Source organism: Pseudonaja textilis, chromosome 2 (assembly GCF_049901715.1).
Source record: "Pseudonaja textilis isolate UNSWEBS1 chromosome 2, rPseTex1.2, whole genome shotgun sequence".
Lineage (NCBI taxonomy): Eukaryota > Metazoa > Chordata > Lepidosauria > Squamata > Elapidae > Pseudonaja > Pseudonaja textilis.
In genome coordinates, this window is record NC_141991.1 from 160771494 (window position 1) to 160797525 (window position 26032).

At 40.8% G+C, this 26032-nt stretch overlaps 1 protein-coding gene across 1 annotated transcript in view; it reads right to left on the reverse strand.

The window, feature by feature from the left end:
* CD4 (CD4 molecule) overlaps positions 1 to 25576 on the reverse strand; it is a 34340-nt gene extending 8764 nt beyond the window's left edge. Inside the window, exons 1-2 of the mRNA XM_026713286.2 lie at positions 25438 to 25576; positions 1525 to 1617 (exon numbers count right to left, since the gene is read on the reverse strand). Of these exons, the coding sequence (XP_026569071.1) occupies positions 1525 to 1567 (43 nt within the window). The 5' untranslated portion in view covers positions 1568 to 1617; positions 25438 to 25576. The remainder of the gene's footprint in view (positions 1 to 1524; positions 1618 to 25437) is intronic.
* Between the last annotated feature and the right edge of the window lie 456 nt (positions 25577 to 26032).

Here is a 26032-nt window from a genome sequence, read left to right on the forward strand (position 1 = left end):
AGTGGTGATGTAGTAATGTAAAAAGTGTGTTCTTCACTGTGAACATAGATATCTATGTACCCCAAAAGATTAGCCCCACTTCTCAATTGACCTTTTTCACAGCAAGGCCATAGAAAAAGATTAAAATGTGCTGCATTTTGAATCTGAAGTCGCAGAGGTGGTTCAGAGTAGGCATGAGCCCATAAACCATATCATATCATAATGTCTGCTCTAAGAACCTAGCTTAGTGTTTAAGACATTTGGCTTGTTGGCCCAGGTTTGAGACCTGAGCATTGCGTGATGGGGTGAGCTCCCATCTCCTGCCAATCTAGCTCCTGTCAACCTAGCAGTTCAAAGTCTGTAGAGATTCTCAGTCATCCAGGTCATGGTTGTCCCAAAGGTGCTTTTATTCAGGAGGCAACTGGACTTTCTGGTTTTTTCTTTTCTAGGCGCTTTACTTCTTGCATGAGAAGCGAAACATCTTCTAAAGAAAAAACAAGAAAGTCCAGTTGCCTCCTGAATAAAAGCACCTTTGAGACTAGCAGTTCCAAAATCATGCAAATGTGAGTGGATAAATAGGTACCACTTTGTTGGGAAGGTAACAGCACTCTGTGATGTCATGCTGGCCACATGACTGTGGAAATGTGCTTGGACAATGCTAGCTCAATGGTCTTGAAATGAGCAATGTCCCCTATAATAGGCAGCGTTTATTGGACTAAAAAAAAAATATCCACACAGACTCCCATGCAGTCCCAAGCAAATTTGAAGTTTAACTTAAGGGGACACCAACAAGTGAGTTTTAACTGATGGCTAGACCATTGGATTTAGTGTTTGGTCAAAAAAAAACTTGGGGTTTTTACAACTGTTTTATGTTTCTGCATTCTGCACTGGGTTACTTTTGAATATGAGTTTATCTCTGTTCCAGAATATCAGGGGAACACCAGCTGATATTCAGGCTTCTTTTTAGACAAAGATTTAAAACATTTAAAGCTAAACCTGCATTGGCCAAAGCCAGTAATGAGTAGATTCACATTCTTCCCTCTGGTTACTTCTTTCTCTTCCTGCCTCGGAAGTAATTACTTTACTTATGCTTATATGGAGGGTTATATGTTGGTGTCATGATCCTTTCACAGGGGAAAAAAGGATAAACTTGGAAAAGAAGCAAATATGAAACAGATTCATGAAGACAAAATAGTGTTTCTAACTTTACAAAGGAAAATTCAAGAGAAAAACCAATAAATAATTAAGTAAACATAAAGGACAGTCCTTTACATTAAAGGATGTATGGTCACTGTATCTTATGACCACAGGTCTCCCACCTTAGCTTTAAAACTTCTACACAGGTAATTCATGCTGGCCATTCATGAGTACATCTCAGTATGTATGCTGATGAACTGCTAAGAATCAGCTGTTGGGCTTCCTCCCCCCCCCCCAACCAGCAAAAGTTATGAAAAGAAATAACAAGGCTGTTAGGCTGAAGACAGGAAAATAAGAGATCAAATGACAATTCCATTGTGCCACAAGTATATCTTGTGATAAACTCACCCAGGTAAAGAACAAAGGCAACAGAAATGCTGTTTAAAACCATATTCGCCAATGCACCTTTTCACCTGGACAACTGACCGCTGCAATGAGTTCCTGGCAGAAAAAATAAAAATCATCTGGAAAAGTCAGTATGGTTTATTGTAGCATTCAATATGTAGGGCAAAAGCAATTAGGAGAAGTTTATCTTCAACACTGAACAAAAGAAAAATTAATTACAAGTTTAAAAACTTAAATAATTTGAAATAAACAGCAAAAAGCTAAAGAAGATTTTGATCTATGAAATTTACAAGTGAATTAAGAGTTCAGTTAAAAAAGGATTTGGGAACTAACTATAAAAAATAAATAACTTCTTGTGGAAACCAGAGTTATTTTGTCTACCCTGGTTCAAAACAAAGATAAACAACTTTATAGTTTTAGAAACTGGATATAAGAAGGGACTAAAGATTCTAAGAAGAAGGAAAAAAATACAAGGCTGCTTTTGGTGTTAGTTAAGTGGAAGTTATAAAATGATACAAAACATAACATTGAAAATATTAAAGATGTTTGAGGAATGGAGCCAGAAATTAGTAGCTACAATATCAATAGCATCAATAATGAGGTGTGATATTCTCTCTATTGATTATGTCCAAAAGATGTCTATGAGGGAGTGACAGGTATTGAGCAAATATTGTCTGACAAAACAAAGAAAATATCAAAAGTGAAAGCACAAATACGAGATCAAGAGAATGATTTGGAAAAGGGTGCTTCATTGGATATAGAAAAGAAAGGTTGAAGTTGAAGTTTTAAAAATTAAAGGAGAAACTCAAACGACAAATCAAGAGAATGGCTTGGAAAATGGTTTCTTACTGGATCTGCAAAAGAGGCTTGTTAAACCCTTGAAGAAGTCTGGAATAAAGAATTGAAAAGAAATCAAAGCCTATGAGAATTTTTGAATGAACTAAAGACTGTTAGATGTAAAATGAAGAAATATAAAGTAATTTGATTTAGACTGTAATCAAAATCCTTAATGAAAAAATTATACACCAGATAAGCAAAATATCATTTCTCAAAATACTGACCAGGTTCTGTAAGTCGTCATGCAATCCCCATGTAGTATCTGCTAAAAATCTTTCCCCAAAAATTTCCTTGGCAGAGATTTCACAGCCTAAATTGATGATCAAGTCCCTGATAAGCAGCTGCTACTAAGCAGTCCCCAGGTATTGTTTATACTCCCTGTCTCTTAAGAAAAGTGGCAAAAAGTGGCAAAAGTGCCCTGACAGAACTCAAACGTCCTGGGAGAGTGCTGCATAACCAGCAGCATTATGTGGTCATCTGCTGCCATTTGGGGGGTTCCTGGCATGTGGAAGGGGCCATGATTGTAATAATTGCTAACTTTCTTAATATTAATACAATACATTCCTCTTTGACATTTCATACTGGCTTGAACTTACTGTCTTCAAATCCAAAGAACCTATTGATCGCCAAATGGTCACCAGGATGCTAAGATTGCCCTCTTTTCTGCTTGTGGAGGACTGAGACAATAAGCATACTATAATAGTGCTGCAAAAATACAGGTGACCACTAGATGGCAGCCAAGAGATACACAAAATGTTTAACTCTTCCTTATCTGAAAGATTTGCCAGAGAGCAGAGTGTCCTATTTATGATCCAGACACCATGCATTATCTTGATGGAATATGTGAGTGGGTAGCATACAACCTTAAGTCCAGAAAGCAGATCTTCCTCCAAGTCTGTGATAGATTTTTACATGACAGGACATATGCAAGCAGGCTAGTTGAATTTATATTTCATTCACTTGAATTATATGTCATACATATTCATGAACCACTTTTTAAGCATGTGGCTCCCACCAAATTCTCCAAGCAATGCCAGCAAATCTGGAGAATGACATAATGGACAACCAATTGGAAGAGGTGAATCTATAATACACACATACAAAAAGAGGGGATTTAACAGAATGTGCAAACTATTATACAATATGCTTCATTTCACATGCTAGCAAAATAATGCTTAGCATCATCCAACACAGATTAGAGCCCTACATGGAAAAAGAGATGCCAGATGTTCAAGCTGGCTTTAGAAAAGGCCGAGGAACACATTAATGCTAATGCATGCTGGATAATTGAGAAAGCCAAAGAATATTTAAAAAAATAACTCACTATGTGTTTCATTGATTTTAGAAAGGCCTTTGATTGTGTCAATTATGTCTAGTTCTAGAATATGCTCAGAAAATCCTGGGAATCCCAGAACATCTGATTGTCCTCATGAAAAAACAGACCAACGCCAGGCTGGGAAGGGAGTGTCACAGGGCAGTATATTCCCTGCTTTTAATTCAGACTATCGGCTGAATATATTTTACGGGAAGCTGGATTGGAAGAAAATGAGCGTGTTTTAAAATCAGAGGAAGAAACCTTGTATTATGCTGATGATACTACCAATAGCTGAAAATGCAAAGGATCTGTATACCCTAGAACTAAAAGTCAAAGATCAGAAGGAAATAATAGGAATAATTTAAATATAATGAACAAAAAAAATATGACTGTGTAGAACAATTTATCTTAGAATTGGTAATGTAAATGTCCAAGTGGTGGAGATCTGCCTTTTTAGGATCAACCATCAATAGTAAAGGAGCAAGCGGTCAAGAAATACATTGCACATAAGCACTTGTTAGAGAAGCCCTAAAGGCTCTGATGTATTTATGGCTCCAAAGAACAGAATTGGACAAAGCCATGGCATTTCCTATGGCACTCTACAGAAGTGAAAGTTGGACTTTAAATAAGCAGGATAGGAAGAATAATGGTGCCTTTGAACTTTGCTGTTAGAGGAGACTCTTCAGGGTACTGTGGATAGCTGAGAAAACAAACCAATGGCTCATCAGCAGCAAGACCCATGGACTCAATTACAATTGCAATGAGGGCACTCCTTGAAGACCCAAAAGGCCAAATTATGGATAGATTGACATGGAGAAAAATCTGTCAATAATGAGGTGATTGCACATGATCAGTCAATCAAAAGTTTAACAATGAAATACAAAAACAAGACAGAGAGAGAAAAAGGGGGGGAGAGGGAGAGAGAGAATGATGGTTGTAAAGTAATAAAAGTCATCAATGTATAATGGGTGATAAATGGGGAGGGGGGAGAAAGACTAACTAAAACAGAGAAAAAGTGTAAACAATGTCTCTTTCAATTAAATACAGATCATATAGATAATGATTTATTTTATACTTTCTTGCTTTCAAAGGATAAGCCACTCAGAACCCTTCGGAGTTTGATAGCTTCTGAATGAAATAAAAATAAATACATATTGCTATGCATCCTACCATTTCTAGAATATATGGAATTTTCAAAAGTAGATAAGAGTGTACATCAGTGTTTTGTATCTGAAAAAATATCACTGACCACTAATCTGAGATAGGGCAAAATGTTGTATCAGGCAGGACCCTGTCCTTATGGCATAAGCCAGCCATTGTCAAAGTTATATAAAGCCTTTCATCATTACTGTTGTTGTTTCATTATGGTGAATGAATAACTCTAGAATTTAAATTACTAGCAGGGTAACTTCTGACTATATATCCATCAAGCCTAGTGCCATGTACCCTAATTGTCAGCAGCCTTATCAGGTCTCCAGCAAAGTTCTTTCACATTGCATGTAACCTATTTCTTTTACCTGGAGAATGTAGAAATTAAACCTACAGGCTTCTTTGGTTCCTTTTGAAAGAAAGTACTACAGTAGGGATTAAGAGCAGGGTGATGCAGTATTGGTTAGAATAGCAATAGCAAAAGCACTTAGATTTATGTACCACTTTACAGTGTTTTACAGCCCTCTCAGCAGTTTACAGAGTCAGCATATTGCCCCCAATAATCTGGGTCTACGTAAGATTAGGTTAAAAACTCTTAACCCCTTTTTGGCTATGTAGTTACAGTGGGCTCTAGCACTTAGGTCATTTGAGATGAGTACTCCAAGATCCTTGACAGAGTTTGGATCATCAACAAGGTCTTGACTATTCAGCCCGTATTTTATTTTCTGATTTTTTTTTGCCAATATGTAAGACAGAGCATTTATTTGTTGAGATTTGAAGTTGCCATTTGATTGACCATTCTGATACATAATCAAGGTCTTTTTGGAGGGTAGTAGTATTGTCTGCGGTGTTGAATAGCTTTACATCATCAGCAAAGAGAACACAGTTGCTCTTAATATGATCACAGAGGTAATTTATGTAGAGTATGAAGAGAGCTGGTCCTAAAATACTGCCTTGGGGGACACCACTGTTGATAGGTACAGAATTTGACAGGACGCTCCCAATTTTGACTATTTGTTGTCTACCGGAATGCTTCTATCCAGTTATGTAGGTGTCCAGAGATACCATAAGATTTTCGTTTTAGTAGTAGTTTGTCGTGTACCACTGAATCAAAGGCTTTACAGAAGTCTATGTAGATTGCGTCTATTGCCTTGCCCTGATCGAGTTGTGTAGTCCGTATGTTTTTGCAGTGTAAGAGTTGCAGATTACAGGATAGTTTTTTTCTGAAACCAAATAGTTTATTAGAGAGTAGGTTGTCTTTAAGTGGAGGATAATGGATTGGTTAATAATTGATTCCATTTTATGATACTTGTACAAAACCTGGTATATGAATATAATAGATTTCATAAGATCAATGTATGATTGTTTCATAAAAAGTCCTTGCATGATCAGATCAGTTGGATGTCTTTCCAAAGAAAATACATACAAGGTGGTGAATGTTATGCTGTGTTCAATTAGTTGCATATCTATTCATATAGTATTGAATTATAATTTTCCTCAATAACTAAACTATGCATAGGGCTAGTCATGCTATTGAATGAACTGCAATCCACAAACTCTGAAATTGTGTGCTGTCCTCCCCCTTCTAGATTCTGAATTCATAGCTTTTCTGTATACATTATTTGCTAAATTTCTAGCTACCAAGATGCAGATAAGGCCAACTTGTTAACTAATCAGATGAAAAAAGTTGCCCTTATGGTTTTCAAGAGCAACTTTAGATGAACCAAATTTTTCAGGGTAAATGAAGGCTTTGTGCAATTTTCTTCACTTAAATTATATTCACTTTTTAATTATCTCTAATGTTAGCATAAACTAATAATGGCTACAGAGTTGAGCCTTGTGTGGCAAAAGGAACAATGTCTTATGTGAAATTTTTTGAGACTGTTAGCAGAGCATAATTTCTACACTACTGTTTTTCTTTCTCTTCCTTCGAAACTTAATTTGTCTTCATTGTTTATCTTCTCATAAAAAAATCGTACTTTATGAATGCTGTCAGATGCAAAACAGTGAAACATTAATGGCTGAATAAATACTTTTTAAAACACCAACAGGAAATAGGAGTCTTGAGAAAATGAATTGTATGGGCCAAAAACTGCATGAAGGAAGCTGCATTTGTACAGATTTTATGAAGATTAGGTGATGATCAATGGTGCAATTTAATGAATAAGTAGGAAAATATAGTGAGAAATTTACAGTAAGAGTGAAACTTATTTTTGATGTATTATATATTTCCATATGTGATAAACATCTAGAATTCTTAAATGTAGAACTGAAATATGTTTTGATATCTAAATTTAAAAAGGTTACATTTTCTGCTAAGTGACTTAAAGCTGACCTTGTTGCTCCACATAAGCAAAATAAATTCTAAGCTAGCCCATCTGAAATGATGGGTCAGCGTAGCCTTTTTGTCCAATATGCTGGTTTACCATATAGACCTCATTTTAAAGAAACAGTATTAAAACATATCCGTACATTTGCAGCACCTGAAGGCAGAATTCTGTTATCCCTTGACAATGAAGGCAAAACAGTAAATCAGATAATAGCAAATTTTCCATAAATTGCATACAGCTCCCAAGATTCTGGATTCCTTCTCCTCTTACAAGCTACAATTGTAAATAAAATCTTGTTTTGATATACAAGTAGTCCTTAACTTACAACCTTTCATTTAGTGACCATTCAACGATACAACAGCACTGAAAAAGTGACTTGTGACATTTTTCACATGTCCGTTGCAGCATTCCCATGGTCACATGATCAAAATTCAGATGCTTAGCAGCTGCCATGTATTTATGATGGTTGCAGTGTCCCAGGGTCATGTGATCACCTTTTGTGAACTTCTGACAAGCAAAATCAATGGGTAAGCCAGATTCATTTTACAACTGTATTGCTAACTTAACTCCAGTTTTTAATTTAACAGCTATGGCAAGAAAACGCATAAAATGGGGCAAAACTGTCTCACTTGGCAATAGAAATTTTGGGCTTAATTGTGATAGTAAGTTGAGTGGCTTACCTAAATACTTGTATGTATTTATGGTGGTATTTTTAAAAATAAGCCACTGTTTCAGGTTTAGAGGAAATGCTAAATAAACTATTTCCAATTTGTTTAATTACTCATGCTAAGAGAGGAGCCAAGAAGAAGTGAGCAGCTTTTCACAATAAGTTTCACCAGAATCCTAGTTTATTTTTCCACAAAGAGCCGTTGAATCTTGGTTGTATCAAAATTCAGATTGATGCAGGTACACTAAATGTTACAGCAGAAGTAATGTTACATGTTGCATATGAGACAAGAAAAACAACATGGGTGGTTCAAAGAGAAACATAAAAGAAGCTTTGTTAGATCAAAACAATACTACTGAATAACCAAGAAAGGATAGTTGATCAACAGAGATAAAGGCAATCCACTTGTAGTGCATTTTAAGAAACCCATAGAGGCGTGTATCTTTGTGAGTTACAGAATAGAGGAAAACAGGAAAACCGAATGTATCCCATTCAATTCCTTCCTTCCCATCTTTGAGAAGAGTTAGACTCGAGAATGCTTGTTCCTTTTCACTACTCTATGCAAGGATTGTAGAACAAGGAGTAAAGAATACATAAATTTGCATTCTCTGTGGAAGTAAATGAAATGTGCATTTACAGTCTCACTGCTTAGCCCTAGAACAGGGGTGTCAAACTTGATTTCATTGAGGGCCGCATCAGGGTTGTGTTTGACCTCGGAGGGCTGGGTGTGTGTGTGTGTGTGCATGTCTGTGGCCGGGGTTGTGCATGGTGGCCATGGTGGGTGGAGGAGGTACAAGAGTGCCACTCAACAGTCACATCCCCAGCCGAAGACTAGAATAAAAACAAACCCCTTCCATCAGACATCCCCCAACTTGGAGCCCCCCCTGCTGGCAGGGATGAGAGGCCTTGCATCTGTCCTCTCCAGGGCACCAGTTTTTGTGGGGCTGTAATAGATTGTGGCTGATTTTTTATTTCTTCTTTAGGAGAAAAAAAACAAACAAACCAGACAAACATACTCATCTGAGTAACAAAAATCATTGGTTTGTGTTTCCAGTATTAATTAGCTGAGTTTCCCTCTCTTCTTCTTCTGCCACCAAGGAAACCCTCCCAATATTTTTCATGTTGCTTGGGGTGGGGAGTCTGCCAGTGAGAGCTTGGGGCCAACACTGTGGGAAAGGAGGAAGGTGAAGTAAGGAACCAAAGGATCTACAGGGAAAAGCTAATCTCAAAGCTTTTCTTAGGATTTAGGTGAGAGGCAAAACTCAACAAGTTAAAAATTTGAATTAAAATTAACTTCCAACTAACTGGAAGACAGGAAACTTGTTTGCAGGGAATAAGATTCATAAAGGCCAGATTCCTGATGTCATTTTCTCCATGTAGGGGGTTTCTTCTCCTCTGCTGCCACAATCGAACACTGGGAGAACCCTTTGACACTGCTTGCAGCAGACTTGCAGCAGAGTGCTGCTGGAGGCCAGGGAGGCCCAAAACAGGCCACTCTGAGACCTCACGGAGCCTCCACATGGCCTGTTTTTGGCCGGTAGAGTGCTGCTGGAGGCTGGGGAGGCCAAAAAGGGGCCATGCAGGGGCCTCATGGGGCTTCCACACAATCCCTTTTTGGCCGGCAGAGGCACCACAGGCCGGTCCTTTGATATTTCCGGGCTGGCCCTGTGCGCCAGATTTAAGCACCCCGTGGACCGGATCTGGCCTGCAGGTCTTGAGTATGATACCCCTGTCCTAGAAGCTTAAAAGCTACAAAGATAAGGTGAGATAGAGGAAGACAACTGGAGATTCTCTGGGTAGGGCTGTCTGATTAGGGCACCCCAACACCTCCAATGGGCCAACCGTGGAAAAAGTGGCTAGGCTGATACAGGATTTAAATTAGGTTGAAGGGGGAAGGGAGGAGCGAAGACAGGTTGCTTATTCAGGTTACATATGAGACTGTTTAGAAACACCTTATCAGTTAACTATTGTAATGTATTAAAAAACCATTTTCTTTGTTGAATCCTTTTGAAATTGCCTGAAATCTTTTGATATATATGTGTTCAACCATTTCCTGCTCAGTGGTGCTGCTAAAGTTCTGTTTCCCTTTAGCTGTTATTTTGAGGTCTGCCACAAAGTGTTCTGGGAGGTTAAAATGCCCTGACATTACTTTGTTCTTTTTTTTTTTTTTTGAGTTCTCATGTCAAATTTGTGTCCCTCAGTTCTTGTGCAAAATGTGTTCCATTTGTTGATTTTGGAATCCAGAAGGACACGAATACCTCACATTAGAGAAACAGCACATGAAGATAGCTCTAATTTTACCTGTTCATTTGTTGGGACCTCTGGTGGCTCTGTTGATGTGGATGTGGGGACAAAGTAAACATTTGGGATTGTTGTAAAATCTGGCTCTCATGTTAGCATCTTTGTCCTGTTTTGTTTTTTGTTTTTGCTTCTTGTGAGAATTTGCTTCAGGTTGAATGGCTGACAGTAGGCAAGTATGGAGGAGGCACTCAGAGCCTAAGAAAGTATGGTATCGTATGGGCTGTGGCTTGCTGATAATGCATTTGAGTGGCTTGTGCTCTGAGCTATAGGTGAGTACTATTCTGTTGTTCTCTTTCTGCTGTATGTCTTTTAATAGTCTTCCCTGGGAATTTATCTCAAACTGTTCATTTACCCATTGCTCTCATTGGGTGGGTAGTTCAGTTTTCCTGATTGCCTGGTTTAATTCCATCAATTGAGTATCTCTGTCAAGTGGATCAGAACAAACGCAGCATAAAGCCTGGGATAAAAGAAGGACTTAATTTCTTGCTGGCTTGGTTTATCTCCTTAGTGAAATCATAGTCTGACCTCTAGTTTGACAGTCTGAAGCTTTGGAACAGCTTGCGTTTCGTCTGACTCATCTGACCAGCTTGCCTCAGTGTGAACGCAGGCCACTAACTATTTCTTAAAGTCAGAAAGGCATGACATCATCTTCTATTCATCCACAGCCCACTGGCAATGCAATCTCTGACTGCCTTTTTCTGCTATGAGCCAGAAGTACTGCTTTCTGACTCAAGTAGTACTGTCCAGGTTGCTTGCTGCTCTTCTTTTCATCATAGGCAAACCCTTGACTTGGTTACTGGGGAAGGAGCACTGCATACATAATACCTCCCATCCCTGGTTGCTGCCCTACAATGTTGTTTTACAATTTACAAGTTAATTAGGGAAATGGTGGACAGCTAGATCCTCCCTCCCTCCCTTTCTCCCTTTCCTTTTTCATTGATCAAGATGTTAAATTCTGTGTCTTTCTTTTTCTTTCTCTTTCTTTCTTTCTTTCTTTCTTTCTTTCTTTCTTTCTTTCTTTCTTTCTTTCTTCTCTTTCTTTCTTTCTTTCTTTCTTTCTTTCTTTTTCTTTTTTAAAAAGTGATACAAGAGTTTTGCTATATTCTCCTCTAGTCAAGTGATAGGAAAATATGATAAAACGGGGTTTTTTTCTTCCTTTTTTACTTTTACCAGCCCAGGAGGTGTATGGAAGCAGGGAAATGCATCTATTGGGGGCTGTGGTTAACGGGATCCAGACAGAACCTTAGGTCATCACCTTACTGGAAAAAAAGAGGAGTTTGAAATCTAGAAAGAGGCATCTTAAGTTCATTTCTAGTCAGTTTACACACAGGAATCAAGCAGTTCATGACTATAACAAAGAAAAGTTCACAGCCTTGTGGTAAAAAAAAAAGGGGGAAAATATTTACACTTCCCAAGAGTGATTGTCCTGTCAAAATCACTCCAAGAACATAGTCCAAAACCATATGAGAAGTCGTTAAAAAGAAAAATATCCAGGGATCAGCATGGTTTGCTATAGTAAAATCAGTGTCCATGATCCTACTGTCAGAAAAATGCTGATTGGTTTGTTCTTTTTCTCACAAATACATTGGGGCAACTTGCTAGTTAAAAATTAGGTTAAAAGTCCTTCATATTAGTCAGAAAAAAGAACAAGAGCCTTTCTATTGAGACAGATGTACATTGGGAGGAATGATTTTCTTTTTACAATGGACTTATTTCAAAGTTCCTTCTTTGGCTATTTTTTCCCAGAAAAAAAAAAGATCTCTCTCTCACACACACAAAAGCTTGAGTCCACGGTTAGCTTTGTCAAGGAGCAAAGAGACTGAGGTGTTATACTACCTCCAACCATGGAAGCTCATTGAGTTGTCTTATGATGGGGTGAGCTAAATTCTATATGGGTAGTCCTCAATTTACATTTCATTTAGAGGCCATTTGAAGTTACAATGGCACTGAAAAAGGTGACCTGATTGTTTTTCATACTTATGACTGTTGCGGCATCCCCATGATCATATTTTTGAAATTCAGACACTTGGCAACTGGGGTCATGTTTATGACGGTTGCACATGACCCTGGGTCATGTGATCAGCTTTTGTGACCTTCTGACAAGCAAAGACAATGGGAAGCCAGATTCACTTAAGAACAGTGTCACTAACTTAATAGCTGTGATGATTCACTTAACTGTAGTAAGAAAGGTTGTAAAATGGGGCAAAATTCACTTAACTGCCTCACTTCTCCTGGTGATTGTTTATGCATGGGATAAAAACGTCAATAAACGTCAGCTCAAATTAAAGCTGAAATGTGACTACATCAAAGAGTGAGTACTGTCTCCTGAGTAACGGCTCAGGAATTCAGAGGCAGTTGAGAGAGAGGACAATCATTTTTGTTGACAAATTGTAAGCCTTCATTTCAGTTCAACCACCACATTTAGAATATCTTATGGGTCTTCTTTAGATTTTGCTACTGAAATTTTTGTGATGTGTTCATGTTTTAATTTTGGGTTTAATATGTAAAAAATTATTTTAAGCAGTTAACAGATGTGGGCAAAAGAAGATCAAGAATTTTTCTGTTAAAAAGATGGGGATTGGGAGGAATGTATTTCCATGGATTGTGGATTTATCCCAAAGTTTCTTTTTTTACTTGAATTTTTTTTCCAGCCAAAGTTTCTTTGGGATAATATACTTTGAACAACCAAGCAAGCTCAAACTGTGTAAACAGTGAGTTCAGTAAGCGACAGGTCACAAATGGGTCAAGTTGAGCAGCTGAAAGTGAAAGAAGAATTGCTTCTGTGTGGAGGTGCAGAGCAGAACAACATACACCAGGGGTTTCCAACCTTGGCAACTTTAAGACTTGTGGATTTCAACTTCCAGAGCTGGCTGAGGAACTCTGGGAGTTGAAGTCCACAAGTCTTAAAGTTGCCAAGGTTGGAGACCCCTGACATACATGACATTTAGATTTTGCTTTCGCAGGTCTTCATGGCCAGAAGCAAGACACGCGGTGCTCTTGTGGACCATTTAGCTTGGATGAACAGCTGGAGGCTTTGTGTGATTTGAACAGTGGAGTTGTAACATTTATGAACTGCATTCCCATTCTTAAGTCTAGGAATATGACTTTTGGACCTGCAGACGCAGATTACTTATGAATGATTATAATAAAATATGGTTATCCTCTATTTGAAACCACCATGTAAAACTTTATATACATAATACGAAAAGCTAACATGCTCTTCCACACACAATATTGTTTTGCTTTTTAAATATTTTTCCTTTTTCTATATTTTGGGGGTTCTGTTTATTTAAATAAAGGCAGAAAAACAAATTATAAAGTAAACACAAGAAGAGGGCAAAACTTTCTCCATCAGGTTTTCTCTCTCTCTCCCTCTTCCCATTCTTAAAAGTTTTGCTTACATAAGGGCTCTTACCAATCTTTCTAAGGCTAAATCCTGGTCTCCTCTTGTGCTTAGGATTATGTATCCCCCATGTTCTTTCTTTAAAAACAGAGCTGTGATTCTGACAGGTTAGAAGGCAGCATTGAAACAAGTACTTAAGTTTTATGTTCCTTTGGAGCAGTACTTCTCAACTTTTGCAACTTTAAGAAGTGTGGACTTCAACTCCCAGAATTCCCCAGCCACCATGGACTGGGGCATCCTGGGAATTGAAATCTATAAATCTTAAAGTTGCCAAGGTTGAAAAACTCTGTTTTATATCACTAGAAAAGATCCAAGAATCATATCCTTTCATTTCCTACTTTGAAGGAACTAGAATTTGTTTTGCACCAGGGAGCTGTTTTAGGATGTGCTAGTTTTCTGTGAAATGCGGAGTGGTTACAGACATGGGAAAGATCTCCCATTCAGTTCCATAGAACCATTCTACAGTCCTGGCTTTAACTAATGTGCCCATTCAGCAACAAAATTAAACTGCTGTTCCATTTCTTCTTAGTTTTGAAAGAGAAACATCTCTTGATAAACAAGAAAACAAAATATCGGTCACAGCTACTGGTTACTTCTTGTATATAGATGTAATTACTGTAAGACCTTTCAACAGAAAAAGCCTACGTGATTGGTGATGATCTTGGTTGAATTACATCATTGTGTTACCTTCAAATCATGCCTCCATCAGCTTCTAACAATTCCAGTTACAATGATAACATTACAGAATTAGAACAAGAGGATGAGCTTCAGTATAGATCAGATCTGTACATTTTATGGTTGTCCTTTTTTTAAAAAAAATTTACATACGTGTTTGTGTGTGTGCATGGCTATGCACCTTCACAGCCCTATTGGTTCATCCCTCCACAACAATCCCAGTTTCTCATATGCCCTCCTTGGGAAAATTAATCGCTCACCCTGGCATAGACAAATGTCAAAATATTCTTCAATAGAGTTTTGACACAATCAGAATTTCTGTGATATTTTTATGGTTGACATATATCATTTTTAAAATTCTTCTAATAGTCCAAGGTATTTGTTGTAGATAGAATAATGAGAGGCTAGACCAGGGCATTAAAGCAACAAGACTTTATTCAATGAATAAAGGACTGAACATGTCAGCGCTGCTGGGAGCAGGCTTCCAATGAACAGCGGCTGACCTGACCCTGCAGCTGGCTTTTATAGCCGGCTGCTGAGGTGAGTCAGCCAATGAGGTGCAGTCAACGCCCCTACAGTAAGAACGGACCTGGTTGGGAACTTTGGCAAGTTCCAGGGACATAACACCCCTTCCCCCCAAATGCGGACACGCATAGTCATTTAAATAAGCGGGTGGTCTGTGCTGGCGCCCCGAGCGCCGTAACTCGGGCGAGCTACCGGGTGACCCAGAGTTCGAAGACGCGGGTAGGGTTGGTGATGGAGTGTGGTCTTGCTCGGGGGCCTGCGTTGGTGCCGGTGTCGAGCTTCCGGTCTGCGATGCCATGGTTCCATTAGGTGGCACGGGTGGCGGATCCACCGGGCAGTCTCGGTCTGTAGCCCGTTCTCCCGGCTCGGGTGGTGAAGGCGACAAACCCCTGGGATGGTCCCCGATGAGGGTCTGGTGTGGTACCCGGGAGCTGACCTGTGCCCATGGTCCAACACTGGCGAGGGTACCTTGGCGCTTCCTGAGCTGGTCCAGGTGCCTTCTCCAGATGCGGCCGTCTTCCAGCTGGACTCGGTACGACCTGGGACCGGTGATGGCCACGATCTCCCCTGGTATCCACAGTGGGTCTCCGGCGTAGTTCCTTGCAAAGACACGTTCCTGCAAGACAAAATCTCTGACCCCTGCCATTGAACCAAGAGGGGTGTCAGGGCAGTAGTGAGGGTGTAGCCTATCCAACACAGTTCTTAGGCGCCTACCCATCAGGAGTTCAGCCGGTGACTTGTTGGTGACCGTGCATGGGGTTGAGTGTTGGCTTAGTAAGAAGCGGGAGAGTCTGTGATGCCAGTCCTCTTTGTTGAATCTGGCTAGCGCTTCTTTCATGGACCTAACGGCTCTCTCTGCCAATCCGTTGCTGGCAGGGTGGAAAGGTGCCGTGAGGATGTGTCGAATGCCAAGGTTGGTGGCGAAGCGGCTGAATTCCGTTGAGGCAAACTGGGGGCCATTGTCCGAGACGATAGTGTCCAGTAGACCGTGTGTCACGAATAGCCGTGTATTGGCCCCGCTAAGTCAATGTGAAGCCTTGACCAAGGCGCGTTGGCGCTCTCCCACTTTGTGGGGGTGGTGACTGGAGGGGCTGGTCTGGATTCTTGACAGGGCTGGCAAGAGCTTACCCACTTGACGATGTCGTCGTCCAGGCCGGGCCACCAGACGTAACTTCGAGCTAACGCCTTCATCCGGACGATGCCTGGGTGTCCCTCGTGCAGTGCCTCTAGGACTGGCATGCGCAGTGCGGCCGGGATAACGACTCTGGTGCCCCACAACAGACAGCCCTGTAAGCTAGATAGTTCCTGTTGACGGGTCTTAAAAGGTGTGAATTCGGTTTCAAGGTTAGTGCCCGGCCACCCCCTCCTCACCCAGTCCAGTACCTGGGCGATTGTTCTGTCAGCCTTAGATTTGGTGGCGATGTCGAGGGCGGTGACAGGAAGGTTGATCTTGGTGACATCGAAGATGGCATGGACAGGTGCTGGATCCTCAGCTGGAGCTGGCAGGGGGCAGCGGCTGAGGGCATCAGCGTGGCTCAAAGTTTTCCCTGGGCGGTGGATGGGTTTGTACGAGTATGCCACCAGGAACAAGGTCCATCTCGTCATCCTGGGGGACAACACTTGGGGGGTCTGCTTGTCTCCGGATAGCAGACCCAGGAGAGGTTTATGGTCTGTGATGAGTTCGAAGTCGTGGCCGAAAAGGAATTCATGAAATTTCTTTACCGCTGCGACTGCGGCTAAAGCCTCCTTATCAATTTGGCTGTAATTACGCTCTGTTGCTGAGAGTGTTCTGGAGAAGAAGGCGATTGGTGCCTCGGAGCCGTTGGATAGTCTGTGGCTTAATACAGCTCCAATCCCATAAGGGGACGCATCTGCTGCTAATACTAAGGGAAGTCGTGGGTCAAATTGTATGAGGACAGCGTCTGATGTGAGTAGCGATTTGACTGTGTGAAATGCTGTGAAATGCTGTGAAATCCCCAGTGCCATGGTGATTTTTTATCTAAAAGCCTGTGTAAGGGCTCTGCTATTGAGGCTTTGTGAGGTAGAAACGATGCATAGAAATTTAATAATCCCAAAAAGGCTTGTAGCTCGGTTTTAGAGGTTGGAGTGGGTGCCTCATGGATTGCCTTGACTTTGGATTCTAGGGGATGGATGCCTGATGCGTCAATTCTATAGCCTAGAAAGTCCACCTGTCTAGTGGCAATGGCACATTTCTCCCTTTTTAACTTGAGACCATGCTGTCTGAACCTGTCTAGCACTGCTCTGACTCTCAGGAAGAGTTGGGGTCTGTCCCTGGCCGAGACCAATATATCGTCGAAGTAGGGTACCACGCCAGGGAGGCCCTGTAGGATACGTTCCATTAGGGACTGAAATATGCCAGGGGCAACACTTACGCCAAATTGGAGACGCCTGCACCTGAATGCACCCCTGTGGGTCACAATAGTTTGTAATTCGGCTGTTTGGTTGTCAACAGGAAACTGTTGATACGCTTGCGACATGTCCAATTTGGCAAAAATGGTGCCAGGCTCAAAAGTGTGCAGTAAATGCTGAATGACCGGAACTGGGTAAGCACTAACTTGTAGGAAACGGTTAATTGTTGTCTTGTAATCAGAACAAATTCTCAGACTGCCATCCTTCTTAAGGGGTGTGACAATTGGTGTCTCCCATTTGGCGAAGTCTGTGGGTTCAATGACCCCTTGCTTTAACAGTTTGTCAAGTTCCGCGTCCAGCTTAGGCCGAATGGCGAATGGTACCCTACGTGGCTTCAGCCGCACGGGAACTGCTTGGGGGTCTACTGAAAATGAGATGGGGGTTCCGTTATAACACCCTAACTCATTGCTGAATACGTAGGAGTAGTCAGTGAATAAGGAGTCAGTGTCAGAGGCCGAGACAGCATGGACCCCTGTTACCTCAAGGCCGAGATAGGGGAACCAATCAAGCCCCAGGAGACTGGGGAGGTTGCCGTTAACTACCACTAGAGGCAGATGGCCTTTGAAAGCCTTAAAATTAACAAGGAACTTGCCTTTGCCAAGTACCGGGATGTCCTTCCCCTGGTAGTCCCTCAAGGTGAGTTGGCACTTCTGGAGCTGGTTTCTGGATAGTGTGGGCTGGATCTTCTTGAGTGTGTTCCACGAAATGATTGAGAGCGCTGACCCCGTGTCAACCTCCATGCGGCAAGGTTTACCTTCTAATAAAATGGAAAGCGTGATTTTACTGATAGAATGACAGGTGTGGTTAGCATGGAAACAAGTGCGACAATTTAGTACTTGCCTTTGTGAGCCAGGATGGGAAAAAGGAGGATACCTTGGTGCTGGGTTGTGCGCAGCCTGGCAGACTCTGGCGATGTGGCCTTTCTTGTGGCAATTGTTGCACGTGGCACTCTTGAATCTGCATGAGGCCCTTGCGTGAGGTCCGCCACAGGATAGGCACAAGGTGATGTGCTTGGGCGCCCCGCTGCTTTCCTGTCTGATTGCCGCCTGTGATTGCTTGGCTTGGGCGAGGCGGTGGACGTCTGTCTGATCGCTGGGGTCATCTTCGTTGATTACCACTTCCGAGTGGATGGTGGCACAGCTGGGCTTGGAGACTGGGCCTTGGATTTCTGCAGCTGACTGGGTTGCTAGTTCTGCAGCCAAGGCTTCCTCGATGGCCTGGGAGAGGTTGAGGTCCTTCCTGGCTAGCAGCCACCTTTGGAGATGAAGGTCCTTGACCCCGCAGACGAGCTGGTCGAGGAGCATGTCATCTAAGTAGTCTCTGAACTCGCAGTGGAGGGCAGCAGTCCTCAGGGCAGCCATGTACTGGTTGATGGTTTCCCCTCCAGTTTGCTTCCTCATCCGGAATGTGAAGCGTCTGGCGATCTGCGAAGGCTTGGGGGAGTAATGATTGGTGAGGGTCTCCAGCAACTCTGCCCAGGGCACACTCTTTAACTCACGTGGTGCGACGAGTGCTGTGGCGGTATCAAAGACTGTGGCTCCACAGTAGCTGAGGAAGTATGACTTCTTCCTGTGCTCTCCTGCATCAGCCAGGCCAATGGCATCGGTGTAGTGGTTAAAGCGATTTTTGTACGACTCCCACTTCTCTTCATCAGGCTTAAACGGTGGGAAGGCTGGATTGGAATTCATGTTGTGACTTCAGTTGGTTACAGGGCTGTAAATTCTCTCTGGGTGACAACCCTGTGTGCTCCAGGTGAGTGAGGCAGCTGCTGCTGCAGCGTTTTTGCCGGGTTAGTGATAGGGCTGTTAAATCTCTCTGGGTAAACAACCCTGTGTGCTCCTTGGTGAGCGTGGCTGCTGTGGCTACAGCGCTTGCCAGACTAGTGCTTCAGCTCTGGAGAGGCTCCACAGAACCTCTCTCTCTCTCTGGGTTAACGAACGTGGCTTGCTGCAACGGCTGTTGGCAGCGTTTTGAATTTCGCGCCTGCGTGGGCGTCAGTGACTCGGAATAACAGCACTGCGCTGTATTCCGGCAAGAAATTCAAACGACAGCCGTTTGAATTTCGCGCTCTTTTTGTGCTGAGCGGCTGCGGCTCGCAGCGCTTCACTTTCGGCTGCGGCTCGCAGCGTTTCACTTTCCCTGTAGCTTGCTAACCGAGCGGCTACAGACGCTCCTTACTTTCGCTTTTGCTGGCCGAGCTCTCCAACGGCGCGGCTGCGGCTCAGCAATGGAGTGACTTCAGCTGTTGCTGCTTGCCTCTGGTAGCCATCCCACCCTCGTCGCCAGTGTTGTAGATTGAATAATGAGAGGCTAGACCAGGGCATTAAAGCAACAAGACTTTATTCAATGAATAAAGGACTGAACATGTCAGCGCTGCTGGGAGCAGGCTTCCAATGAACAGCGGCTGACCTGACCCTGCAGCTGGCTTTTATAGCCGGCTGCTGAGGTGAGTCAGCCAATGAGGAGCAGTCAACGCCCCTACAGTAAGAACGGACCTGGTTGGGAACTTTGGCAAGTTCCAGAGACATAACAGTATTTTTGGAATTGATAAAGGCGGGGGGGTTTCTGTTATTTTTCCTCTTGAAGAATTCAAGTTATGAAATACATTTTACTGCATTAATTTCTTCAAAACAGGAAACTCTGTTTCTGTTTGTGGTATACTATCTTTTCATATAGGTTACTGGAAATGTCTTATTTATTCAAGAACTATCATTGTTTTTTTCCTGGCTGCTGAATTGAAAGGATCTCTACTCCATCTTTGAGTCAGCAGAAAGCTAGATGTTGCCTCCATTGCTAACCTTTGAAATGCCATTATACCCCTATTCCCAGGCCCTGTCAGGCTCCTGGCTTCCTTCCAAGGGAGCAAAGGTGACAGTGCCTATTGGATTGTATATACCTTAAAGGTAATTTTGAATAGTGTCAGAAAAAGGAGGAGGAGCGGGAAGCAATGGAAGAACTAAAGATGATTTTGTCCTGTCTCACAGCAACCGGAGATCAGATGAAGACAACATCATGAGGAACTTGCAAGAACAAAGAGTATTGCCAGAACTGCAGTTAAGTGTGAGTGGGCATATGGTTTCTATGTAGGTTGGACTCTAGATGGCAAATCAGGTCAAACTGGTGAAACAGTAATTACATCACAACGGATATCTACGTCTCTAAAATTAAGATGGATTTAAAAGCTTCCTGAAGCTGCAAATGAAATCCACCCTCTGTCTTGTTTGGTCTAAGCTCATTGAACCTTGAACTGTAGCAAGATACCCACTAAGCATTTCTGCTCTTTCCCCTGGATCTGTTGGGCGGGGGAAGTGACCTCAAGGAATGATCTAACATTCACATTAAATATCATTGGGCTTAAGGTAGAAATCTGTTGATGTTATAGTATCTTCTTACTGAACAAAGTCATTCATGTAAGCATGAGGTCATGGCAAAGAGGGATCACTCAGACATGACTCACAATACTTCCACACTGATATTTTCACTCCTCACACTCTGAGAAGCAAGTTGAAGTTAACAATTGATTATTGTTTGAATTATGCCAATTTGAATGGCTGAGAACAAGGAACACAAATCATTGGCTCAAAATAAAAACATTTTAAAAATCCATCAATCTTAAGTAATAGGGAAAGGAAAAGAAAGGAACACACTTCAAGGGATGCTTTGCATCCTGGTTGATCTATAGCTGAAATAGAAGTGACAGACAAAATTCTTGTCAGTTTCACCACCTCCCTCCCCATTCCTTTCACTGAGCCTGCTGCAAAGCAATCAAAGTAACTGTTCTCCTTCAGAAGCCAAAGCTCAGAAGCCAGAAAGAACAGTAAGGCAAGAGTTTCTTAGAATCATAGAATAACAGAGTTGAAAGGTTCTTCCTCCATTAGGAAGCCACCGGATTATAAACAATACAGAATGTAGCTCTGCACCAATTTCAACTACACTAAAGAGGAATTGGAAATAAATCTCAGTTCTTCAACACTACATGGAAATAAGAAGCCTGGAGCTACTTTGAAATTGGCATAAGATCTTTGAGTGGAACTGCCTTCTTACAAATTCTTTGGAAGGATGCCATGATCAACAGTGCGGAAACAGTTGAATTTCCAGGAGAATCAAAATAGCTTTACTGTACTGCCATCACTCTCCTGGCAAGGTCATCCTCTAGGGTTGCAAGGCAACTTCAGTGACAAAGCCATGCACCAAACTTTACTTGAAATTAAAATTTGCAACTTTCATTTCATCCAAGAATATTTAAATCTGATACTTTATCACCCACTTAGCCACCTTGCCTAAAGAGAAGGTATTAGACCCTAGTCATCATTATTCATCTATTCTAAATCCATTTTTTCAAATATATATATATATGTATATGTATATATTTATTCAGGAGTGGTCTTTATCACCTGCTTTAAAATGGTTGGGATTGCTCCCGTTCATCAGCAATGGGAATAAACTGGCCATCCCTTTCCTGCTAATCCACCAACGGGCAGAAGTCAAATAATTATTAGCTCAAATTTAGTTGTCCACCTTTTGGGATTTATGAGTGTTGGAGATTATTCAAAGAATCTGGTTCGCTATATGTATCACCTCCATAGACTCATTGCCAGATCTGAGAAACATGCAATTAATTTTATCCTTGCATTTTGTAGATATGTCAGCTAAGCTCTACCAGACCTTAGAAGATTGAAGAATACTATACATCCGATAATGCAGCTAATTTCAAGAAATAATATTCTGATGAAACCATATTTTTTTTAATTAGGACTTATGGATACACAATTAGAAAAGCCTTGTCGATGATTAGTTGTATACATGGTAATAGCAGTTGAGGTCCCTTATGCACTAAGATGGAAAACCATCTCGGATCCACAATGGAGGAGTTAATTCTGAGGATGACAAAGCTTGCAGAAATGGCTGAATTGTTTGATTGGGGATAAAACAATAAAAGATTGAAAACTTTTTATGGACATTTTGCTAAGGGACAAAAGTAAACTAGTAATCTCTAGATTTGCAGATGAAAAAGGATAGACTATGGGAAGAAAAGAACTACATAATGCAATTCTAAAGAGGCAGAAATGGTAAAAGTTTGTCTGTAACTGCTGTACAAATAGTCTTAGCTTATGACGTCGGGGGAAACTTGGGAGGGCCAGCATAGGCCATTTGTCGGTAGGTGGGATTGTAGGAAGAGAAAAAGTGGGTGTTGTAAGGAGGGCCACAACTTTGCAGACCAGTTGTAAGTGCCCCTTATCCAGCATGCCATAATTTTGCATGGTAGCTGAATGAATAGACATAAACATAAGACCACCTATAAGAAGCCACTTGTTTAACTTTGTTTTTTCTTTTTCTTTCTTTATCTGTACCGCTTCTAGCACTTTTCCTTTGGGCTTTTATCGTTTTCTACTTTTATATTTGTTTGTTTGCCTTTTTATTGTGTAAAAGCTTTCAATGATAGACACACAGATACATATGAAAAAGGTCAATTGAAAGGACACAGCAATGGTGCAGAGAATACCAGCAACCCTCAACTTACGACCACAATTAAGCCCACAATTTCTATTACTAAGTGTAGTTAAGTGAATTTTGGCCCCATTTTACAACCTTTCTTGCACAGTTTTTAAGTGAATCGCTCCAGTTAAGTTCGTGAATCTGGCTTCCCCATTGACTTTGCTTGTCAGAAGGTCACAAAAGGTGATCCCATGACCCCGGGACACTGCAGCTGCCATAAATATGAGTCAGTTGCCAAGCATCTCAGTTTTGATCCTGTGACCATGGTGATGCTGCAATGGTCGTAAGTGTGAAAAACAGTCATAGGTCTACCTGTATTTTTTTCTGTGTAGCTTTGAATGTTCACTAAATCAACTATGGTAAGTCAAGGATCACTTGTACATATACAAGTATAGGTCTCTTGTACTGCCACAGAATAATTTTGATAATCAAAAGATACATTTTTGTCTACATGTATTCCAGTAATCTCCCAACTTGTGCATTGTCCTGAATGGGCTGGATGTAGGATCTCCCCCCCTCCCCCTACACACATACCCCAATCTTAGCAGGAAGAGATCTGATGGAAAATCTATCCACTTGCCTAAAAGAGAAAGTTAGCCCAGAACTGGATCCTATGAAACATTTGCAAATATCTCAGAGTAATGGGGCGAGAGGGAGTCTCCTCCCTGAATAATTTAGACCAGGGGTGTCCAACCTTGGCAACTTTAAGACTTGTGGACTTCAACTCCCACAATTCCTCAGCCAGCTTTGCTGGCTGAGGAATTGTGGGAGTTGAAGTCCACAAGTCTTAAAGTTGCCAAGGTTGGACCCCCCTGATTTAGACCATTTTAGCAATTTTTCTTCTGCAGGGTTCTATAGTAGCAATCTTGGGTGAGTTGGCCCAGGTGCAACGAAGCTCCTGACTGACACTTTAATGGTCTGCAACTGCTATTGGACAGGGACCCATTAAAAAAAATAAGTATCAAAATATAATTTTGAACTACTTTCAGCTTCAGTATGCTTTTAGTTATTATTTATTTACAAAATTGGCTGCCTCTGGCAACTGAGCAGGTGTCTTTAAGGATAATGTTCTGTTGCAATTTATACAAGCAAGTCATCAATACAGAGCTCTGCTGAAACCTCTCCAAATTGCGAGCTGAATGAAAAGCTATATGCTCTTGTCCCGTTCCTTCTCATTTCAGCAGACTCTACATGGAAATACTTCCTAGTTATTCAAGGATTCTCTAATAAGAGGGTCTCTCTCTGGTTCTCCAAAGATAGATTTTGCATAAAGGGATAACCCAGAGTTTGAAATATAGCATTGGAGAAATCTTCTTTTCTGAATGAAGGAAAGGTGCATGAGGTGGAGGAGAACAATGGTTCTGTTTGATCAATAAATCAATGTAAGCTTGGATAAATATTAGTCTCATTTTTCAGAGATGGAGTAAAGGACAAGACAGACCAAAATGACTTATATCTATAATATATATCTATATATCTATCTATGGGGATCGTTGGTTATTCGGGTTTTCTCCCGCGTAAGATCTTACGCGGGAGAAAACCCGAATAACCAAAGATCCACATACAAATACCCGCGAGAACCTCAGAAAACAAATATCTATCTATATATCTATATCTATATATCTATGTCTATATCTATATATAATATTATATGTTATTATATTATATCTATCTATATTGGATACCATGGAGTTTGGGGGAAGTGGGTAGGAGAAGCACATTTCACCCTAAACTCTATGTTTCCAGCCTCCATTTGTTTATCGGAAGAGTTATTCTTGGTTTTTTTTTTAAAGTGTCCAAATTATTTAGCTTTCCAGATGACTGCTTGGAGGTAGGGCAGGGAGATGGCAAGTCCAACCATCTTGAACAGAAAATAGAAGCAAAAAATGGTTCAGTGAGCTGCCATTACCAACTCCACATGGTAATATCTATTCTGAAAGCCATTTTGGAAAAGCTACTATGCCCTGAGGGGCATGGTTAAAGAAGCAGATAAGGGCTTAAGAGATGAAAAGGAAAACAAAAGAGAAGACGAATAATAGGAAAAAGAGAGGAAGAGATCAGTAATTTTAAAAAGGCATACCAGTCAATGAATAGGTAGAAGAACTAACTCTGAGAGGTAATACGGATATTCCTACTGATCTGGACAACGCCATAAACGACTATCGGTATCATCATGTCTTTTTCTGTTTCCAAGCCTTCTGTTTCTGTTTTGTGCCTTTTAGAAAGTAAATGTTAGGAAAGGGACGTTTTATGTCTGACTCTGGGATGCTTTTGTAAAGATAAAGAAAAAATTACTTCCGATACATAAGATAATTCAAATTTCTCTCTCCCTCAGTTTCCGAGCACCACAGGAAACTGGATCACAGAAATAAGAATTAATATGTACTAATAGTCTGAACTGAGACAGGTGAAAAATAGGTCCCCAAATTCTAGTAAAAAGAAAGAAATTATCGTAAAAAAAATTATACTAACACAGTCCAGCAACTTCCATTACAAAGTGTAACCTACTTTTAAAAGAGAAAAAAATTATAAGCAAATAGGAGGTTGAAGATGGATTCACACTAGTTTGAGGATAAAGTGGAGCTGCACTAAATATCAGATAGCACATTATATTTTTAAGGCATTTTTAAGATATGGATTTTAAATATGTGTTAGCAGGCCTAAGAAAAATTGTTCGAGGTGGCAACATAAATATGTATTTATTTAAATTTATTTAAATATATATTTAAAATAAAAATCAAGTAAATGAATTAGTGTATGTTGCTAAAGAGTAAAACTTTGCCCTTACCTTGCTCCGTCTCTCTATTTCTTCTCTGTTCTTTCCTTTTGCATGAATCTTTGACAGATGTCATCCAACCTACAGATGACAAGAACTGAGGGAAGAAGCAAAGAAAACCAAATGAAACAAAAAAACCACCTTCCTCTTTCTTACAAGCAAAACAATGTATTGAAGGAGAAAACTTGACATTTCTTGTTTTTTCCCCCTCCTTACCTCACATAGATACATATCAATCACACTATTCCCCTTCAGAATAAGAAACTTAATGAAAATTGCAAAAGAGAGAGAGAGAGAAGAGAAAAGAAAAGAAAAAAGAAAGAAAGAAAAGAAAAGTAGGCAGTCCAAAAGGTGCTTTTTCAAGAAGACAACTGGACTTTCTGGTTTTTCTTTGAAGACGTTTTGCTTCTCATCCAAGAAGATTCTTCAGCTCTCTGAAGCAGTAAGAAGAAAAACAGGGAAATCAAATTAGGATTAGCTTACACCAACAACCTTGCTGTACGTTCTGAACCTTTCTATATTTGCAAATCATCTTTGCTTCTACCATATCTGTACCACTTCTTTGTCTTTTATTCTTGAAAATTTCCACTGCTCTCTTTTTGAGGAT